This window comes from Protopterus annectens, chromosome 4.part1 (genome assembly GCF_019279795.1).
Source record: "Protopterus annectens isolate FY-2018-M chromosome 4.part1, PAN1.0, whole genome shotgun sequence".
NCBI classification, from domain to species: domain Eukaryota; kingdom Metazoa; phylum Chordata; order Ceratodontiformes; family Protopteridae; genus Protopterus; species Protopterus annectens.
Window position 1 is genome coordinate 922878659 of NC_056734.1, and position 19062 is coordinate 922897720.

A 19062-nucleotide genomic window follows, 5' to 3' on the forward strand; every position below is an offset into this window, starting at 1 on the left:
TGGTTAGAACTGCCCCATCAACTAACACATGCACAGCATCTTACCACCTATAAAAGTATCTAACATTCACCTGTTTGCCCAGCACTAAATACAATTTTGCACAACTATGTTCCCACTCAGTCATTATAATCCAGTGACCAAAAATTCCTCTCTGTCCACAGACCTATCAAATCTGCTTGGCATGATCTGCATTCATACCATGTTGCTAAGGTCTTGTACTCCTTGCCTATACATGTCTGGTCAGTATCCTCCATTTATTCTTTTAAAACTATTCTGAAAGACTTCTTAGCCAAAATCTGTCTCTGTTATTGCTCAAACCCAGGATAAACTGTATCCCTAAACAGGAACAAGTACTTATATATATCTTATACCTCCTTAGTCCCCCTTCTTTACTATATATTTATTTGTCTTTTTCTGGTAAGTCTAACTGGGTAATATCCATTTTCAGCAGAGGCCTTGGAAGAAAGTCTCTGTTTGCTTAAATTGCATTATACTAAGTTACTAAGTTCCAGTAAAACACAGACTAGTTACATTTCTATTTACATTTATACACAAATAGTAGTTACATTTATACATGCTAAGATTTTACAGAGGTGGAAGTTACTAAAGAGAAAGCTCACATGCAACTTAGTGGATGGTACAGGCTGCAGTTATGTGTGTGTGTGTATATATATATATATATATGGATCACATTCATATTACCAAAAGTACAGTTCACCGAACCACACTTTGCCGAGACCATAACTCCGAATTTACACTTTTCCAAAATGGCACTTTGCCGAAACGGAAAAGAGTTAAACCACATTAACTAATTTTCTCAAAATTTTGCCAGGTGGCAAGCCCCCCCTGCACCCCTCCATGTAGGGGGCTGTGCCACCCACACCCCCTCCTAATTATATATACTAACTCCAAGATTACATTACAGTGACAACAGTATATTTGTTCATACATACTGCAGCACGATGGCAAAGTGCCATTTTGGAGAAGTATAAATTCAAAGTTATGGTCTACGCGAAATGTAATTCCCTGGGAAAATAAATCACTGTTCTGAGTGTTTGGAGTATTTAGTTTTTGAACTTTTGGGTTCGATATTTACATAGTTGAAGTTTTGACACTTCGACTATGTGGTATAGACCTGGCCAAACATGCTGTGAATACTAACAACCAACATAAATTTAAGTTTTAGGTATTGTGATCTCAGTCAAATGAAATTCAGTATTTTGAGTTTTCAGTCTTGAAGTAGAATATATATATATATATATATATATATATATATATATATATATATATATGTACACATACACACGCACACACGCACATACACACACAGACACACAGACACACACACATGTTATACTATACACAACTGGGTATAAATATATATGTGTGTGTGTGTGTGTGTGTGCATATATATATATGGGTCCACTTTTGAAAGCTCATAATCTTGAAATTCAAAATACTGAAGCCAAAATCCTGAAAGTTAAAAATGCTGAAAACTCAAAATACTGAATTTCATAATATTGAAAAAAACAGAGTACAGCAACAATATTCCAACACAACTACATAACAAAACATATTACTCTTCTCCAACTATAAGCAGGGGGGGCAAGCCCCCCTGCACCCCCCATGTGGGGGGCTGTGCCCTATACACCCCCTGCTACTTAAATATATCAACTCCAAGATTGCACTCCACAGAAGAAAATGGCAAACATACCATTACGTGCTTCATGACTGCCTGTTGTAACCTTAGTCATGTTCCCTTTTAATTTGCTACAACATACAAGTAACCTAGCCCTCCTTAGAAAGACCCATTCTAACTCCAAGTACATACTATGGCTTACCAATGATACCAAGCAGCTCCTCAGAGAGACAGAGCCTGGTCCCTATACAACAAGACCAAAAATTAAGAATCCCTTCTTACCTACCGTCAATTAGGCAACTTTGCCAAAAAAAGAAATCAGGCACAACAAAAAACTGCACTATACAACAGTGCAACAAAAACACCAAAACAATCCCCAGAAATTTTGGGGAGCCATCAAACAACTACTAAAGCCTGGATAGATCACAATCCCAGGTCCAACCACAACAAATTCCACAGATACCATTGTCTCACAATTTAATTTGCACTTTAACAACTGTATACTCTCCCTAGTAAAAAACAACAGCAACCCCCCATCTATTCCTAATGAATTAGACAGAACTGTCAATTCCTTTTCAGTCAAGCCAATTTAAACTTATACCATCAAAAAACACCTTTCCAAACATAAGCCCTCCCTTGCAGCTGACAAACTCCCCAATGAATTACTAATGCAGGCAGCAGATGCCATCTCCTACCCTATATCTCTCCTAATAAACCATTCCATTGTTGAGCAATACATCCCTAAATTCTGGAAAGTCTCATATCATCCCTGTTTACAAAGTCGGCTTCTCTACTGAGTTCTCAAACTACAGGCCAATTGCCCTCCTCCTTCCCATAGCCAAGATTTATTAAAATTGCATACACAGACAACTCTTCCACTATCTACTAAGTAATAATCTCCTATCTGCATCTCAACATGGCTTCAGACATATATACAGTACAACCCATGTCCTTGTTAGTTTTACAAACTCAATTAACCAGCTTAGAAATGACAACCAGCTTGTCTCATCTATATTTCTTGATATGTCTAAGGCCTTTGATACAGTATCCCACCAAAAGCTACTAAATTTGCTAGCTTCCTTAAACTTAACCCAGCCAGCCTTCTTCTGGTTTCTCAGCTACATAACTGACCACCAACAGGCAATTAAGTGGGAAAATTAACTCTCTTTCTCTTACCTGTCTCAGTAGGAGTACCCCAAAGCTCAGTTCTCGGTCCATTGCTCTTCACCATTTTCACCAACAGGCTCAGCACAGCCACCCAGCATGCAACTATCATTCAATGTGCAGATGACTCCTCCCTCATATGTTCAGCTCCATCCCTACCAGAAATCCTACAAACAATTCAACAAACTTTCCAAGACATTGAAACTACCTCTCAGACTCTCAACTCATTCTCAGTACAAATAAAACAAAGCTTATGCTCTTCACTAACAGCAAAATTCCTGAGAGCTCTTTCCCCCTTCACCATCTATGCAGCCAATAAAACTAAAACTGAACCTGTCCAGCACACAAAACTCCTTGAACTCACAACTGACAACAACCTAAAATTTGACAAACACCTCAGTCCAACTATCAAAAGGTCCACATTAAGCTAGATGCTAGGCTCACTATACAGAGTCAAGCTATCCCTAACTGAGGCCACTACACATTCCACAGTTAGGACTAATCTACTCTCTACCCTTGCATATGCCTCACCAATATTCACTAATCTCAGAAAATCAGATTTAAACAAACTGGAGTCCTGCTATAACAAAATCTCAAGATTCGCTACTAACCTCCATTATAGATTACATCGTTGCACAGTGCTTCATAAACTAAATTGGATTGAGCTACTTAAGCTCCTATCCCTCAGCCAAATAAGATTCATTCATTCCATCTTCCACCATACTGATAACTGTCAAGCACTCGAGCTTGGTGCAGCCCTACTCAAAGGGCAGGCCACTATCCTCCAACAAATTACTACTCAAAGTAACTAAATCTAATAATTGTTATGGTAACTTTCTATTCTCTCACCAAATATCTAAATGCTGCAATTCTATGCCTCAGACAATGTTAAATTCTAGCAAAACATCCACATTTAAACTACTGCTTAAGGAACACATAACCAAAAACTGGCTTTGCTCCTGCACTAATCCAAACTAATTATTCTGTTCTTCCTTGTTCTTACAACCAAAATATATCTTCCCTTACTAAAGTCTAACATCAAAATTATCCCTTCACTCATGGAATTCCAGTTTCTCTCTACCTATCTTAAGCTCACTACTGCTCCTATTTTTATGTACCTATATCAAGCTTTCTTCAGTTTCATCATGTTCCTTCCTTCTTGTACTTCACCTCAATATTGCCTTAGCTATCACTGTTTGGAACAAGTAACACTAGCATAGCAACAATCAGCCATATTCTTGTTCATATACCATACATGTATCTCACAAATATTTACCACCAAAACCATGATATTGATCTACTGATCAGTCATTTCTCTATGAAGACACAAGCTATTTTATGCTAGTTTATCTGTCAGCTTTCTTTTTTTCCACTTTATATTACTCTTTCAATTTTTATTGTTTATGCATAAACTATTTACTCCCTATATTTACCAAAGTTACGTATTCTTGACTATTATTGATTTCTTGTATTGTTTGTAATGTGTTTTTGTAATGGAACTTTTTCCCCGGGCCTCCACTAAAAAAGGGCCACTGGCCCAGTCAGACATCCCCGGTAAACAAATGTAAAATAAATAAATAATTAAATTGTTACTTCTGCTTAGATTGAGGCTGAAAACATTATTTAGACAAATTTACTTACCTGCTTTACAGTTAAATAAGTAAAAAAAAGAAAAATGAATATAAAACAGTAAAAACTTCACATCACAAAATAATATGACTTTATAATTTATTTTATTTTTATTTTACATTTGTTGACCGGGCTAGTCTAACTGAATATATATCCATTTTCAGTAGAGGCCCAGGGAGATAAGCTCTGAGGAAACAAACAAAATTGTTACTTCTGCTTAGGTTGAGGCTGAAAACATTATTTAGACAAATTTACTTACCTGCTTTACAGTTAAATAAGTAAAAAAAGAAAATAAATGAATATAAAATAGTAAAAACTTCACATCACAAAATAATATGACTTTATAATTTATTTTATTTTTATTTTACATCTGTTGACCGGGCTAGTCTTACTGAATATATGTTCATTTTCAGTAGAGGCCCGGGGAGATAAGCTCTGAGGAAACAAACAAAATCACATATACAAAAATTAATGTATACAATGAACATTGCAGGTGCAGTACAGAGAATAATCAAAGAGGTCATTTGTTCATAACATAGTGCAAAATATACAGGTACAATTAGTACAATACAAAATGTAGTTGCAATACATCATAAAGAAAAAGATGGCAGCTGAATTATGCAATATATTAGTATACAAGTAGTCAAAGAAAAAGTAGGAACTGAAATTATACAATATATTAATAAAAGTAGTCTCCTTAATGAGATTCTGAAGATGTAAGTAATAGTATAGAAGGACAAGGTAAGTTGTTATTAAGAAAAATAACGTGATTACTGAGAAGAGGAGGGTAGGTTGAACCAAGTAAGAAGAGCTAGTTGATCAGTCAGGTTTAGTACAGGGGCACAACCAGTGTGTTCTGAGGAAAATGTTCAATTTGGTTTTAAAGAGTGATACAGAGGGAAGAGAGGAAAGTTTGTTAGGAAGAAGGTTCCAGGATTTCCAACAGTATTAGAGAAGAGAGAGTCCCCAGCCCTGTTGTTTGATTTAGAAATATTTACAAGATGTTTATGTGATAATCGTAAGATTTTTAGATTGTTGTAGGGGGTAATGAGGGTAGATAGTATAGGGGTATTGGTAGGTTGGTAAAGGGTTTATGGGCAATGGTCAGTTGATGGAATTTAAGCTGATTTTGTAATTCAAGCCATCCTAGCTGCTTTAGATTAAAACAGTGGTGGGTTCTGAAAGGGTTACCTGTAGCAAAGCTGGCTATGTTATTGTAGTTTTCCATTTTATTAAGGTTGTTTTTAGAGAGATTAGTATATATGGGTGAGGCATAGAGGAGAGTAGAAATTAGATGGGTGTGAGCAATAGTTATTCTAGCTGCAGGAGAGAGGAAAGGTTTGATCCTGTAGAGAGAGTCTAGTTTTCTATTAACAGATTTTAGAGTATTGTTAATATGGGTGTCGAAGTTAAGGTTGTTGTCTATGGTGATACCTAGTAGTTTGGTAGTTGGATCTAGGGATATGAGAGTACCATTATTGGATGTTACTGTGAAGTCTATTGGGGGGCTACAAGTGGGAGTAAAAAGGAGGAGTTTAGTTTTTTGGGGGTTCAGAAGGAGACAGCGCTGTGTAAACCATTGTTCAACTGGGTTAAACACATTTTGGGTAAGGGAGTGAAGTTCAGATATAGATGTGGCTGAGCATATCAGTGTGGAATCATCTGCATATTGTATGCATGTAGCTTGGGGGATTGCTAGGTGAAGGTCATTGATAAATATACAAAACAGGAGAGGTCCTAATATGGACCCTTGAGGAACACCAATGTTAACGGGCAGATGGGTAGATAGAATGTTATGCCAAATTACAGCCTGTTGTCTGTTATCTAAGTAGGACTGGAACCATTTTATAGCTAGTGCATCTAGTGATACAGATTTGAGGATATTTATAAGTATCTGGTGATTTACCATATCGAATGCCTTAGACAAATCTATAAACAGTGCAGAGAAAAGCATATTGAGGTTACGGTTTTTGTTAATACAGTTAGTCAAGGAAAGGAGGGCATTAGTAGTGCTGTGGGAAGGTCTGAAACCATGTTGAGAGTTTGAAAGTAAGTTATTTTGGATTAGGTGGTCTAGCAATTGTCTGTGGATGCATTTTTCCATGATCTTTGCTAAGGGAGAAAGTAGGGCTATGGGACGGTAATTGGAGAGTTCAGTAGAGTTCCCACCCTTGTGAAGGGGGATAATATGGGATACTTTCCAGATTTTAGGGATGTGTCCTTTACTGATGGTTCTGTTGATGAGAATAGAAATGGGATAGGCGATGGATTTGGCTGCCTTTTGTATATATTCAGCGGGTAGCTGGTCTGCTGAAGGAGTGCACGGTTTCAGTTTTTGGATAAGGGTAAGAATATATGTTGTTGGGACTGGTTGGAAGAGAAATGGAGGGGATGGTTAGAATTAGAGTTGGATATAGTTAAGTTCTGAGTAGATAACTGACTGGCAAGAGTTTGAATGGCCTCAGTGAAAAAGGTATTAAAGGCATTAGCAGTCTGCTTTGGAATCTCCTGGTCTGTGCCTTGTGGGTTTGGTGTGATGGATTGACATGGGTGTAATAATTGATTAATACTCGCCCAGAACTTTTGTGGTTTATTATGGTGAGTCTGCTAGAATTGTAGGTAGTAGTTTATTTTGTCAGACAGTATAGCTTTTTTAGTTTCATTTCTCAGCTGTCTGAAGTTTTGTTGGTCTACTGGGTTTTTAGTTAAACGAGATTTATTCCAGTATTTATTTCTGAGATGGATTTTTTGCCTGGTTTCTTTTGAATGCTATGGGGCAGATTTAGTTCTCATTCTGATAGAGCGGGTTGGTGCACGGTGGTCTAGTATGGCTGGGAAGTTAGAATTAAAGTAATTAACAGCTTCCTCCAGTGTGAGGTATTTTAAGGGAGACCAGTTACATGCTCTTAGTTCTCTCTCGAAGAGATCGGGGTTGAAGTTTTTCTTGGTTCTAATTGTCCTAGATATGGTTGGATTAGGTAGATTGGATTTAAGCCTGATGATGTAGGTTAGTGAGTGGTCACTTACATCATTAGGGAGGGTTCCAGCTTCATATGTCTGGGGATGATTATTTATGAGAATCCAATCTAAGGTACTTTCTTTCTTATTAGGCATGTTTATCCTGGTAGGGGAGGTAATGGTTTGAGAAAAAACAAAAAAGTGAATATGGCTGGTAGGGTGGCTACTGCTATAACACTTCCAATCAATGTTAAAATCATCTAGGATTATGGTTTCTTGGGGTAAATTTTGGGATAACCAACAAAGGATATTTTCTGTGGTCTCAATAAAAATCCATAGTAAGTACTTTCAATCTTCCTGTACTTAAAGCACATTTCATCAATTAAATCATTAAACTAATCTACTGCCAATTATATTAGGACAATGAATACTTGCAATGCATTATTCAGACATTCATTAAAGTGTCTGACTTTCACACAGTTTTATTTTCATGTGATTAGGAACATAGGAAGATGGGGACAATACAAGGTAAGTGATCATGGGGACTATAAAAGGCCTGTATACCATATTTACTTTTTAAGTAAAAACATTTTTGCCAATTTTATAGGTGGATATAAGGTGAGATGATGCCTAAAATATGCTTGATATAAAAAGGATAAGTACATTTGAATGTATGTATTCAGAAAGGTTTGTAAAATACAGTTAATTTTAAATGTAAATTGAATAAAATCTTTGAAACATTGATTTTTTTCTGATTATGTTTATCTTATGTAACTGATTATTTAAATGCTGAAGTGTGTTTTATAGTATTACAGTTGGATAAAACCTTATTTTAATAAACAAAAGTGCTTACTGCGGATTTCTATAACAATGTTTGTATAGGTTATGCAGATTACCTGGCTTTTGAACCATTTTAACAGTTTAATGTTTTTTTTTTAGTTATGTTTTAGGTAGGTTATTGCACCAACATTTATTTTTGTTTTAAATAAATAACTACATAATGTATGCTTTCCAGTTTGGTTCATATCTTTTTATACTGAATGAGAAAATATAATTAAGAAATAACCCATGACTGGGTGTGGGTATCACATGATTAAACCACAGTTGGCATAGTTTATCAAAAAAAGAGATGAAGACAAAAGAATCTCTGTAGCTGTTTCTTTTTAATTTAATGGTCTTATTGCAGGAAAGCTATACAAAGCCCAACATAATGGGGGAAATAAAGGTCAAAAACAGGGACACATTTTGATACTCTTATAAGCTTAGAAATTTACTGGAATAGGAGGTTTTGTGTTAGCATGCATCTTCTGAAGGATATGAAGCTTAAACCACAAATATCTGTCATTATTAAAAGACTTCAATACACAGAGGCTTTCAAAAAGCTACATTTTTATGAGGAAAAAAAAAATCTATGAGGCAAACATCTGGACATTCTGTGAAAATCTGGACAGTTGAGAGCTATGAGAGGCTGCAGAGATTTTCGGAGGGTCAGCACAGAAATATAAGGAAAATCAAGTACATTTCTGTTCCTTTTTTTTTTTGTTTGGTTTGCTAATCAGCGTGTATGCTTTTGAATGACAATGGACTATGGGGAACAAGAAGTGCAACTCGAAGAAAAATCTATTGTTTTACTTTTACTTAAAAAAGCTTGTGTGCATGCATGCTGAGATGCAACACAAATATTCTTTTGATCAATCTAATTGCTTGCCATTAGACATATTTCACAACCCCAGCAAACTAGTTAAAATAAACAGGAGACTGTTCTGAGAGCATATTTATTTATTTATTTACATTTGTTGACTGGATTAGAGCAGGTCCAAGTTAAGGTTCAGCCTGGAAGTGAAATACATAATGATAACAAGCAATATGTAACAATACATAACAGATGCATGTTGAAGCATGTTGAATTATGGAAGAAAAAAGTAGTTGTACCAGGTATTCAGACAATAGACGCACATAGGTCAAAGTGAAATAAACAGAGTATACACTTTTCATACACTTGAAGATGCAATATGTAACTGAATAAGCTTGGAATTTGATGTATAAATTCTTGCATTATAGTGATGTAATGCAGATCTAGTGCGAGGAATACAAATTATTTGTACATTATAAATATAATTCTGAATATATGTCATTTGCTTTCTTGTCAATTGGAAATCCAAGAGAAACAGAAAACAATTTTGGGAAATTATGTGCCAGGAATGTGTTGGTTCAAAGAAGAACTCCAAAGTACCTCACAAGCACTCCCTATAACTGGATTTCCTGACAGAGACTTGATTTCCTGGATGTCAGGAAATATTCCTGCTAAATGGAAACTGTAACACTTCACTTGCTTGCTAAGGTAGTGTACTATATGAATCTCTGTTTTGCTTGGTAAGGTAGTGTGCTATATGAATCTGCCTCTTTGTAAAGTGTCTGCTGCTGTAAGATGCCATAAAACAGCCCTCTCAGATGCTATATCTTTCATATATGAATGTTGCACTGAAAATAACTGTGCAATTTTGTAAACCTCTATAGTAGGTAGAAACCTTAAGGGATCTCCTACCATCAGATATAATGTTGGAATGTATCATTCTGTATATATTTTAAACAACATTTCTGTTAAAAGACTATGGTACTTAAACATTTACTTTCCCAGTTAACAAAGGATTAATTTTACCTGCAGTTCCTCTAGGACACTGGAAATCCGAAACAGGCTGTATATATAGCCTTCTGTGCGGTTCTTGTTGATTTGTTCCAGAGCTAGATTGGACACTGTTTTGGCTAGACTGTCATTGCAAGACAGATAGCCCATCATGGAAGGAGGGGGACTAGGATATACAGCTGTCCAGGTACAGAATAGGTGGACAGCAGTAAGAAGAATGTTGAGTTGCTTCATAATTTCTATCTTTGGCTGACAGACTGGTTTTCTTGCCTTCAAATTTGTGACCACAGAGAATACAGTACAGACTGACCTCCAACTGAAGAGCACAGCACATTTACATATATACCTTCAGAGCTGCTAAATCAATGACCTTTAATGGAGCAACTTGTTTCCACCCCCATAAGTAAATGTTACATTAATCATTCACTTTTCCAAGTAAATGTTAGAAATGACAAAGGAATTGCACTGGAATAAACTTCAATAACTTAAACAACATAAGACTCAATTTTCAGAGCACTGAAAAAGACGCAGAGAGTACCTACTTCTCTTATTCATTTTGTTTATAAAAGCTTGTCAGCACATTTTTTCAGTTAGTGTGCTGATATGTAACTCTAGGCCTTTCTTTCAGTGTATCTCAAATCTGTCAAGCTTTCCTCATTTCTGTTCCATTGTTATTTTGCTGTACGCATCACACCCATTTTAATTTTAATAACTATTTTCACCTTATTGATTCATCTGGAAGGCTCAGTTCCATATCAGTATCATAGCCGGGTAACCTACGGGTGGATGAAGACTGAATTCTTGAGCCTCATTTGCTTAAAATGTATCCTGCTAAGGACTGGACCTCCTCCAGGAAATCACTCTCAGAAAGTTGTGCCACGGTGATGCAACTTTAAGGGGAATTTCCTCCCTCTTCAATTTGCTGGGACTGTGAAGTTGAAACTGATAAGTTCCACTGCCCTCCTGCAAAAAACAAACACTTTAAAAATGTTTTTTCCCAGCCTTTTTTTAGGAAATGCAGTTCTGGGATTCTGATTTTCACTGATTTAACATAATCCAATCAAAGTATAAACATCTTAGTTGGAAGGCTTTTCTTATCATGAGCCATTTACTCTTTGGCTGAGCCAGAGATGAGACCTTCATGGATTAATGCTCTACACATGTTAAAAAAAAAAAAAACTTCTTTTTCTTTAAAACATAACATTTTTTATGCTTCCGTCTCTTCTGCCTCCAGCTTTCCAGTGTCTTCTCTTGATTTTGAGTGTTCTTTGTTATGAAAAAGTGTTTCATGTGAAATAATTGTCCCATAAGATATACTATAGTCTTAACTGTGCTTTAACTTATCTAATATTAAAGTAATTTTCTGGTGCCTCTGTTAGTACAACTTAGGATGTATTCTGAATCATTTACTTTCCCTTTTCTAGACTATTTCTGGTGAGGTGGTCTACATAAATGGAGTCAGAGCTGTATTTATTTATTTACTTTTTAAATTATTTATTCATTACAAATTGATAAATGTCTTGAGTCAGTTACTCACTTTCTCTCTGCTTCTTTCTGTCTTTCTCTGTCTTGTCTCTCTTCATTCTTCTACCATTCCCAAGCCCATCTTCCTTTTTCACTGCAGTACCAATTCATAATACTCCCCCATCCTTTCCTTACTTGGTGAGTTGCCTGCTGGCAGAGATTATCACTTCAAGTAATGCTACCTCTAACCTCCTGTCCTAGCATCATTGTCTGCCATCTCCTTGGCTCTGTTTGCTGCTACCTCAGATGCCTCTTCTGCCAAGTATTTGGGGTATACCTGTTCCATAACATGCCACCCATCCCCTTTGTCACCTCCTCCCATTACTTACAAAATATGAGCCCTGAGACCAGTTTCTCTATAATTTGGTCACCCCATCTCTCTTAGCAAGATTCTTAATCCCTTGGTGTTTGAGACACCAGTCACTGCAGCCCCATCTGTCTCTCTACACACTGGATCTTGTCTCCTTCTCTTCGTCGCCCGTATCCGTACTCAGCTTATCTGTACCTTTTCCCTTTCCATTCTACTATCGCTATCTCTCCTCAGTATTTGTGCTGGTTGCATTTTTGCTGTGAATCTCCCCTAAGCATTAGCTGGCAGTTCTGATGGGTCAACTCCTAGGGATGTAATGTAAATGTAGTAGTTCCCTGGGGTAGATGACTTCCTAAAGGATACAATAATGCTTGTTTTGCATTTAGTTTCAGACCATGAATTTGACACCACTTATTTATTTGAAAGAAACAGTCCTGTGGAATGATTAAGTCATTTGAGGATTCAGTGATTGCTTGCAGTCATCTGTAAACTTAGCCAGCTTTTTGATATTGGCTTTTACTTCAGAAAACTAGATGCCAAACAAGAGCGATCCAAACACAGAAACCTGGGAAATCCACTTGTAACTGTTCTCTTTGTGGAGGTATCTTCCCCTATTTTAATTATTTGCATACTATCTGTGAGCCAGTTGACAATCCTGTGAGTGACATAGGGGTTTATTCCCAGTTTGTTTAACTTTTCTACTGTATCTTAGTGGGGAATTGTGTCAACAGCTTTAGGCAGGTCAAGGTATGTGGTGTATACCATTTTGCCTCCATCCATTGCTTTGGTAACCTTTTCAAAAAAATCCCCCAGGTTGAGTAAGCATGAACTGTCCTTGACGAATCCAAACTGAAATGGCTCTAGTTTTTCAAGGTACCCTGTCTTCTGATTGATTAATTCCATGATAAGTCTTTTCATGGCTTTACATATAAGGCTCTTCAGACTTATTGTAATCTCTTGGGTCTGTGGAAGGTCCTCCCTTTTGCAGCGGAATGACTGTAGCTGTTCTCCATTCACTTGGTACAAAACCTGTATAGAAACTGAGATTGAACAGTGTTGTTAGGGTGTGGCTACACTGAGCTTCATGCTATTTAAGATACATCCAGAGATATTATCAGAACCAATCGATGCAGTATTTTTAGCTTTTGATAGCACTTTTAGAACTTGGTCTTGTGTAATAGCTGGAGGTTTGCCAGTTTCAAGCATATCTTGAGGGACGGACAGAAGGGAGAGATGAGTAAAGTTTGAGCTTAATTTATTGAACAGTAAGTTGGCTATATCTTCAATCTCAGTGCAGGTAACATTGTTCAGAATTAACTCAGTGCATTGCTATATTTTTCCTTTGAGATTATGAGCATAACTAAAAAAAAATCATTGTTATTGTCTTTGGCCTGGATAGCTATTTTACTCTCAAACTTGGCTTTGGTGGACTTTATTAAGCTCCTGAGTTGATTGTTTATTTTGGTGACAAGGGCTCTAACATTTTGAGAATTACTCCTTACTTTTGGTCAAAATTCTTTTCATTACAAAGCTTGCTGATTTTATGGTTCCACCATACAGGCTTGTTTTTTGTGATTGTCCTGCACTTGTTTCTACAAGGTACAGCTGCATCTATGCAGCTGTTTACATGCTGGTATAATCTAGTGGTATATATTTCTGCACATTCAGTAGAGTTAACTGGGTTTAGTGGCGAATTGAAGCTTTCCAATGTATCACTCTGGAGCATGTAGCTTGTTTTAAAGAAATGTCTAAAGGTACCTTGAGTGGAAACGATCTCTGCTTTAAAATTTATTTGGAGGAGACTGTTTTATGATTAGACCTAACAAGTGATGAAGATACACAAGGGATGGTGCAAGATACTCCCATATTATCAAGGACAAGATCTAAGATGTTAATCCACTTACTGGGTACTCTTACTAATTTTTCCAGGGCATTTGTATTGTCAATTTCCAGAAATCTCTGTGCTTGAACACTAGTGCTGGTGTAGATTTCCCAGTCAGTATTTGGATAGTTCAGATTACCTAGGAAAAGCATATTGGGTTTACTACTGAGTGAGTCTAGTTTTTGTAAATAGTGATTGTGGCTTTCTTTTGTTATAGATGGAGTTCTATAATTAGCTAATATATGGTATGGGATCTTTCGCATGGTTATTTGAATGTGAAGAAACTCTAGTGCATAATGCTGCTTTACCAGTCACTTTTTAAATATAGACTGATAACCCTCCACCCCCCCCCACATACAGAATCTGATGTAAGAATGTGAAAGGCATTATAGCTCTGCACATCCACAGTACTCTCTGCTAATTTAAACTAGGCTTCAGTAACTACACAGACATCAGTCTTCCAGGGAGAGAAGGGCTTGTAGAAAGTGAAGTTTCTTGTTCAGGTTCTTAGCATTCATCAGTAACTTCATATTTTCCTTTGCTTGTTTCATTATGTTGGTAGGTTTATCAGGGTGGCATTGCCTAAAAAAGATGTTTTTCATGTTGACTTATTGTTATCTTTCCAGTGGGGGAGAGAAACTAGAATGGAAGGGTCTGGACTCTCAGTGTTCATTGATAACTTTCTGTCACTCAGTAGACATGAGTTGCTAATTTTTTTTTTCATTTCTTTGCCCCTACTGCAAGCTAATTAATAGTCCCTCCTGGTCAGTCAACCCATTTGTTCCTGCTTCAGCAGGGAGATCACCGACTGTGAAGAGCCATCATTAAAATAACCATTGGGAGTGGTTCAGTTTTTTTGTCAAGCATTGCCTCTTTGTGCCCACCCAATAACAATCCAAGGATGGGATGTGCAATGGGCAGCAATGCTGAATACCCCTCACTTCTGCAAGGGGATGACTTCTGCAGGATAACCCTGCCTCCCGTATGACACTGCATTGTTGTTTATCTAGTCTCCAACAGTAAATTTCATAGTGCATAATGTGCCCCTGAGTACACACACTTCATTCACCCCAGGATGGGCAAGCATTTTTTCCCTGCCTGTCTTTTCAAGCAATTGAGCTGCTATTTGAACTTGGATTGCCTGGATCATAGTTAGAAGTTTATTTCACTGTGCCGCCAGTGAGATATATTTTGTATGATCAAAATACCACTTCAGCGAAGCACACATCATCAAGACAAAAGCATCAAAGACTTGTAACACTGAACATTAACTTCGTAGAATCTGGACTCCTCAGATTGCATTAGTTGGTAAACATCTCAGATGTCATGGTAACTTGGTGAACAACAAAACTAAATGCTCCATTCTCCCGTTGAATGGGTAATTCTTTTACAATTTGGCCAACTAATGCAATTCGAGGAGTTCAGATTCAACAAAGTTAACATTTGATGTTTGAAGTTTTCGACACTCGATGATGTGTGGTTCCCTGAAGTGGTCATTTGATCATGTAAAATAGATCCCCCTCCAGTATAGCTAAGTTGTCAATAAATTGAAATGAATTTATCTCTAAAGAATTAAAGAATGAGTAGGGGGTTAGGAAGCAGGATTAATTGTTTTGTGGGAATGTGGAGCAACAATTTAAGAAGGAACTGAGTGTCAGGGGGTAGTGTGGAAGAGTATAAAGGGAGGAGTGATGTAGATATGATATAAGAATGGGAAAAATATCAAGAATGTAAAGATAAGGAGAGTTATTAATTCATCATCATCATCATCATCATCATCATCATCATCATCATCAACCCCCTTTTTCACATTTTTCTACATGAGGTCAGGGTGTCATGTTAACTGTTGCCATCTCTCTTGCTTCAGTGCTACACTCCTGCCTTCTTTGAGTCATGCCTGAATTTCGCAGATATTCTCTCACACAATGCATCCACCTCCTAGCTGGATGCTCTCATTTCCTCTTACCTTCTTCCTGCCTGTCCCAAATCTTCTTCACCAGACTGTCTTCTACATTCTACACATGTGCCTGAATCACCATAATCTGGTCTCTTTGATCTTTTCTGCAATTGAAGCTACTTTGGTTTCTACTCTTATGTCCTCATTTCTTCATCTGTTCTACAATGTGCATCCAACCACCCATCTAGGGCACTTCATTTCCATCAGTTCTAGCTTCCTCATCTGCTCTGCCTTTACTGCCCAGGTTTCTCTACCATACAGTAGCACTGGTCAGACCACTGTCTTGTACACCTTACTTTTCCATTTCTTTGGCATTCTTCTGTCATACACTACACCTGACACTCTTATGTCAGTTGTCTGCAGCCCCTCTGATTTTAGCTTTGACCTCTTCATTCAGATTTCTCTTCTCCTCAACCACCCCCCAGCTACTTAAATCTGTTAACCTGTTCCACTGTTTCCTTTCTATCCCAATTCTCAGCTTCTTCTGATTTCCCTAATTTGCTGCCATTACCACTGTCTTATCTGTATTTAGTTTCATCCCATGTGCCTTCAGTTTTGCATTCCATTCCCCTATACTTCACTGAAGTTCTTGCTCAGAATCTGCCTGTAATATCACATTTTCTGCATACAACAACTTTGTCGATCTGTCCCCTCTGACCTGTTTGCTAATGTAGTCCATCACCAATATGAACAGCAGTGGGCTCAGAGCTGAACCCTGATGTACACCTACTCCCACTGGGAACCCCCTCTGTGAGACCGAACACTGTCTGTACTTGAGTCATTGGGTCTTTATACATAGCCTGCACTAATTCTACCAATGTTTCCGGGACTTTGAACCACCATAGTACTTCCTGAATCAGCTTTCTTGAGACTTTGTCATCTGCTTTCTCCAAGTCTAGGAATGCCCATTTGGACTCTTTCCTCATCTCTAACTTCTTCTCAACTACCTGTCTCACTGCAAACATTAGATCAATTGTGATGCTTCCTGATCTGGATCCAAACCGCTCATCTCCCATCTTACTTCTGCTTTACATATCTACTTATCAATCACCTTCTCCAGAACTTTCTTGCAATGTGCCCACAGTTGTGTATGTCCCCTTTTTTCTTGTACACTGGTACACGTATGCTTATTCTCCATTCATCTGGGCTACACCTTTCTCTCCACACTGCTATGAATAACCTCAGGAGCCATTTCTCTCCTACCTCACCCAGCATCTTTATCATATCTGCTGTGACCTCATCTGAGCCTGGCCTGCTGCTTTCCCTGACTTAGTGCTGTTCTTACTTATTCTAGAGTGGGCTCCTCTTCTTCTCTCATTGTAAGCTGTGTCTGGAGCAGTACAGCTCCTGTGGGGTTTCCTTCATTTAGAAGCTGCTGGAAGTAGTCCTCCCATTTGCTTTTGATGCACTTTGGGCTGGTGAGCAGGTTGTTGCTGGCATCCCTTCTGAAGGTTGTCTGACTGTCTTCTTTCTCTTGCTACCTGATATAGTTTCTTTGTGCCACCTACTAAGTCACTTTCAAGGAGCTGGTAGAGTGCCTCTTATGCCCTTTTTTTGCTATTGCAACTCCTTTCTTAGCTTCTTTGTTAGCCATCCAACATTCCTTCCTAGCCTAGTCTGTCTTTTCGATCTCCCACTTTTTCCTGCACTAATTATATCTTTTGATGGCTTCCTGGACTTCTGCATTCCACCATAACTTTCTTTCTGTACCTTATTTCCACACCTGGCTCAGCCACATATCTGTTCTGTAATCTTCAAACATGCTATTTTGAGGTGCTGCCATTCTTCTTCAACTCCATGTATTTCCTCTTCTTCTTTGGGTGCCAGAGCCCTGAGTAACTCCTTGAACTGTTGTACTTTCTCTTCAGTCAATTTCCAGGTGTTCAGCCTGGTCTCTGTTGGCCTTAAAGCCTTCTCAGACCACTCCTTGCACCTGATTGTGGCAACCAGTTATTTATGCTGTGAGCTGACTGTTTCACTGGGAAAGACATTACACTCACTGATTCTAGCCCAGTGCCCTTTCCTTACTAAGAGGAAGTCTACCTGAGTTGCATGTTGGCCAGTCTTGTATGTGATCTTGCTTTTGTCTCTTTTTCTGAACCATGTGTTAGCTACTATTAAGTCATTTACTAGACAAAAGTATAGAATGGCCTCTCCTTCTTTATTCTGGTTGCCACACCCATGTAGACCCAGGCAGTTCTCATATATTGTTCTGTCCATCCTGATATGTACATTCAAGTCACCCAATATCGGCACCAATTCATGTTGTCCTGTTTTATCTAGTAGGTCCTAGGACTGCTGCATGAATGCACTCTTTTTCTCAGTATCACAACCCTGCTGTGGGCCATAGGCTAAGCATATGAATAGTGCCCTATCCTTACAATGGAGTCTGATTGCCATGCATCTGTCACTAATTCTGATGACATTCCTCACTGCCTTCTAAAACTGTCTCTAGCCACAATTCTGATCCCATTTCCAGCCTGTCCTCCTGAGAAGTACATTCTGGATCCTAAGCCAAGTGGCTTTGCTGAACTGCCCTTCCATCTTGTCTCATGTATACATAGGATGTCCAACCTCCTCTGTACTACTTTTTGGCGACATTAGTCAACATGACTGAATCTCCTGGAGACATTCTACACCATTGAGTGGCTAGCCTTGCCATGGTGTGCAGTCTGTGATCCATGTTCTTCTATCTTGAGGATACTGTGCGCCACAGTACATATCCAAAGTGATTGGTCTATATAGCTCTTCTATCTATAGGGCACCATGTAGCATCTGTGCTGCTGCCCACAGTTCCATTCATTGGTGAGTTTGAGATGGAAACACTCAGCATGTTTTTTGAAGGTGGAGGAACCCACAGAGACACAGGAAGAACATGCAGACTCCAAACAGGCATTGGCTGAAGGTCAGGATCAAGCCTTGTACCTTGTGCATGGGAGGTGAAGACCTTAACCATTATGCCAGCTGATAGAAAAAGTGCAGTGGAAGCAAGTTAAGGTTAAGTGAGAAATAGGAAAGAAGGAGATTATACAATGGTGGGATAATATTTTTTGAGAGGAGGTTTGGAAATTAGCTAAGAAGGTTGAGGTATTGGATCCAGCGAGGGTGTGCATATCGTTATGTTGCAGAGTTGATGATGGAAACCAGGGGGGTAAGTACTGAAGGATGCTGGCCAGAAAATAATTGTTGGAGGTAGAAACAGAAGGAAATGGATCAGTCACATTTGTGGTGGGAGTATAGAGAAGTACAGAATGTGTGCAACAAGGCCCCGGAAATATGGGTGGAAGTACAGGCAAGGAAGATGAAAAGTCCTGAGCCCTCTGTTAGGATGGTACAAAGCCAAAACTAAAATGGG

The 19062-nt window shown here is 38.2% G+C and overlaps 1 protein-coding gene across 1 annotated transcript in view; it reads right to left on the reverse strand.

The window, feature by feature from the left end:
- The window catches only part of FETUB (fetuin B), a 238825-nt gene extending 228455 nt beyond the window's left edge, over positions 1–10370 (reverse strand). The window contains exon 1 of the mRNA XM_044070647.1: positions 10050–10370. Within this exon, the coding sequence (XP_043926582.1) occupies positions 10050–10268 (219 nt within the window). The 5' untranslated portion in view covers positions 10269–10370. The remainder of the gene's footprint in view (positions 1–10049) is intronic.
- Between the last annotated feature and the right edge of the window lie 8692 nt (positions 10371–19062).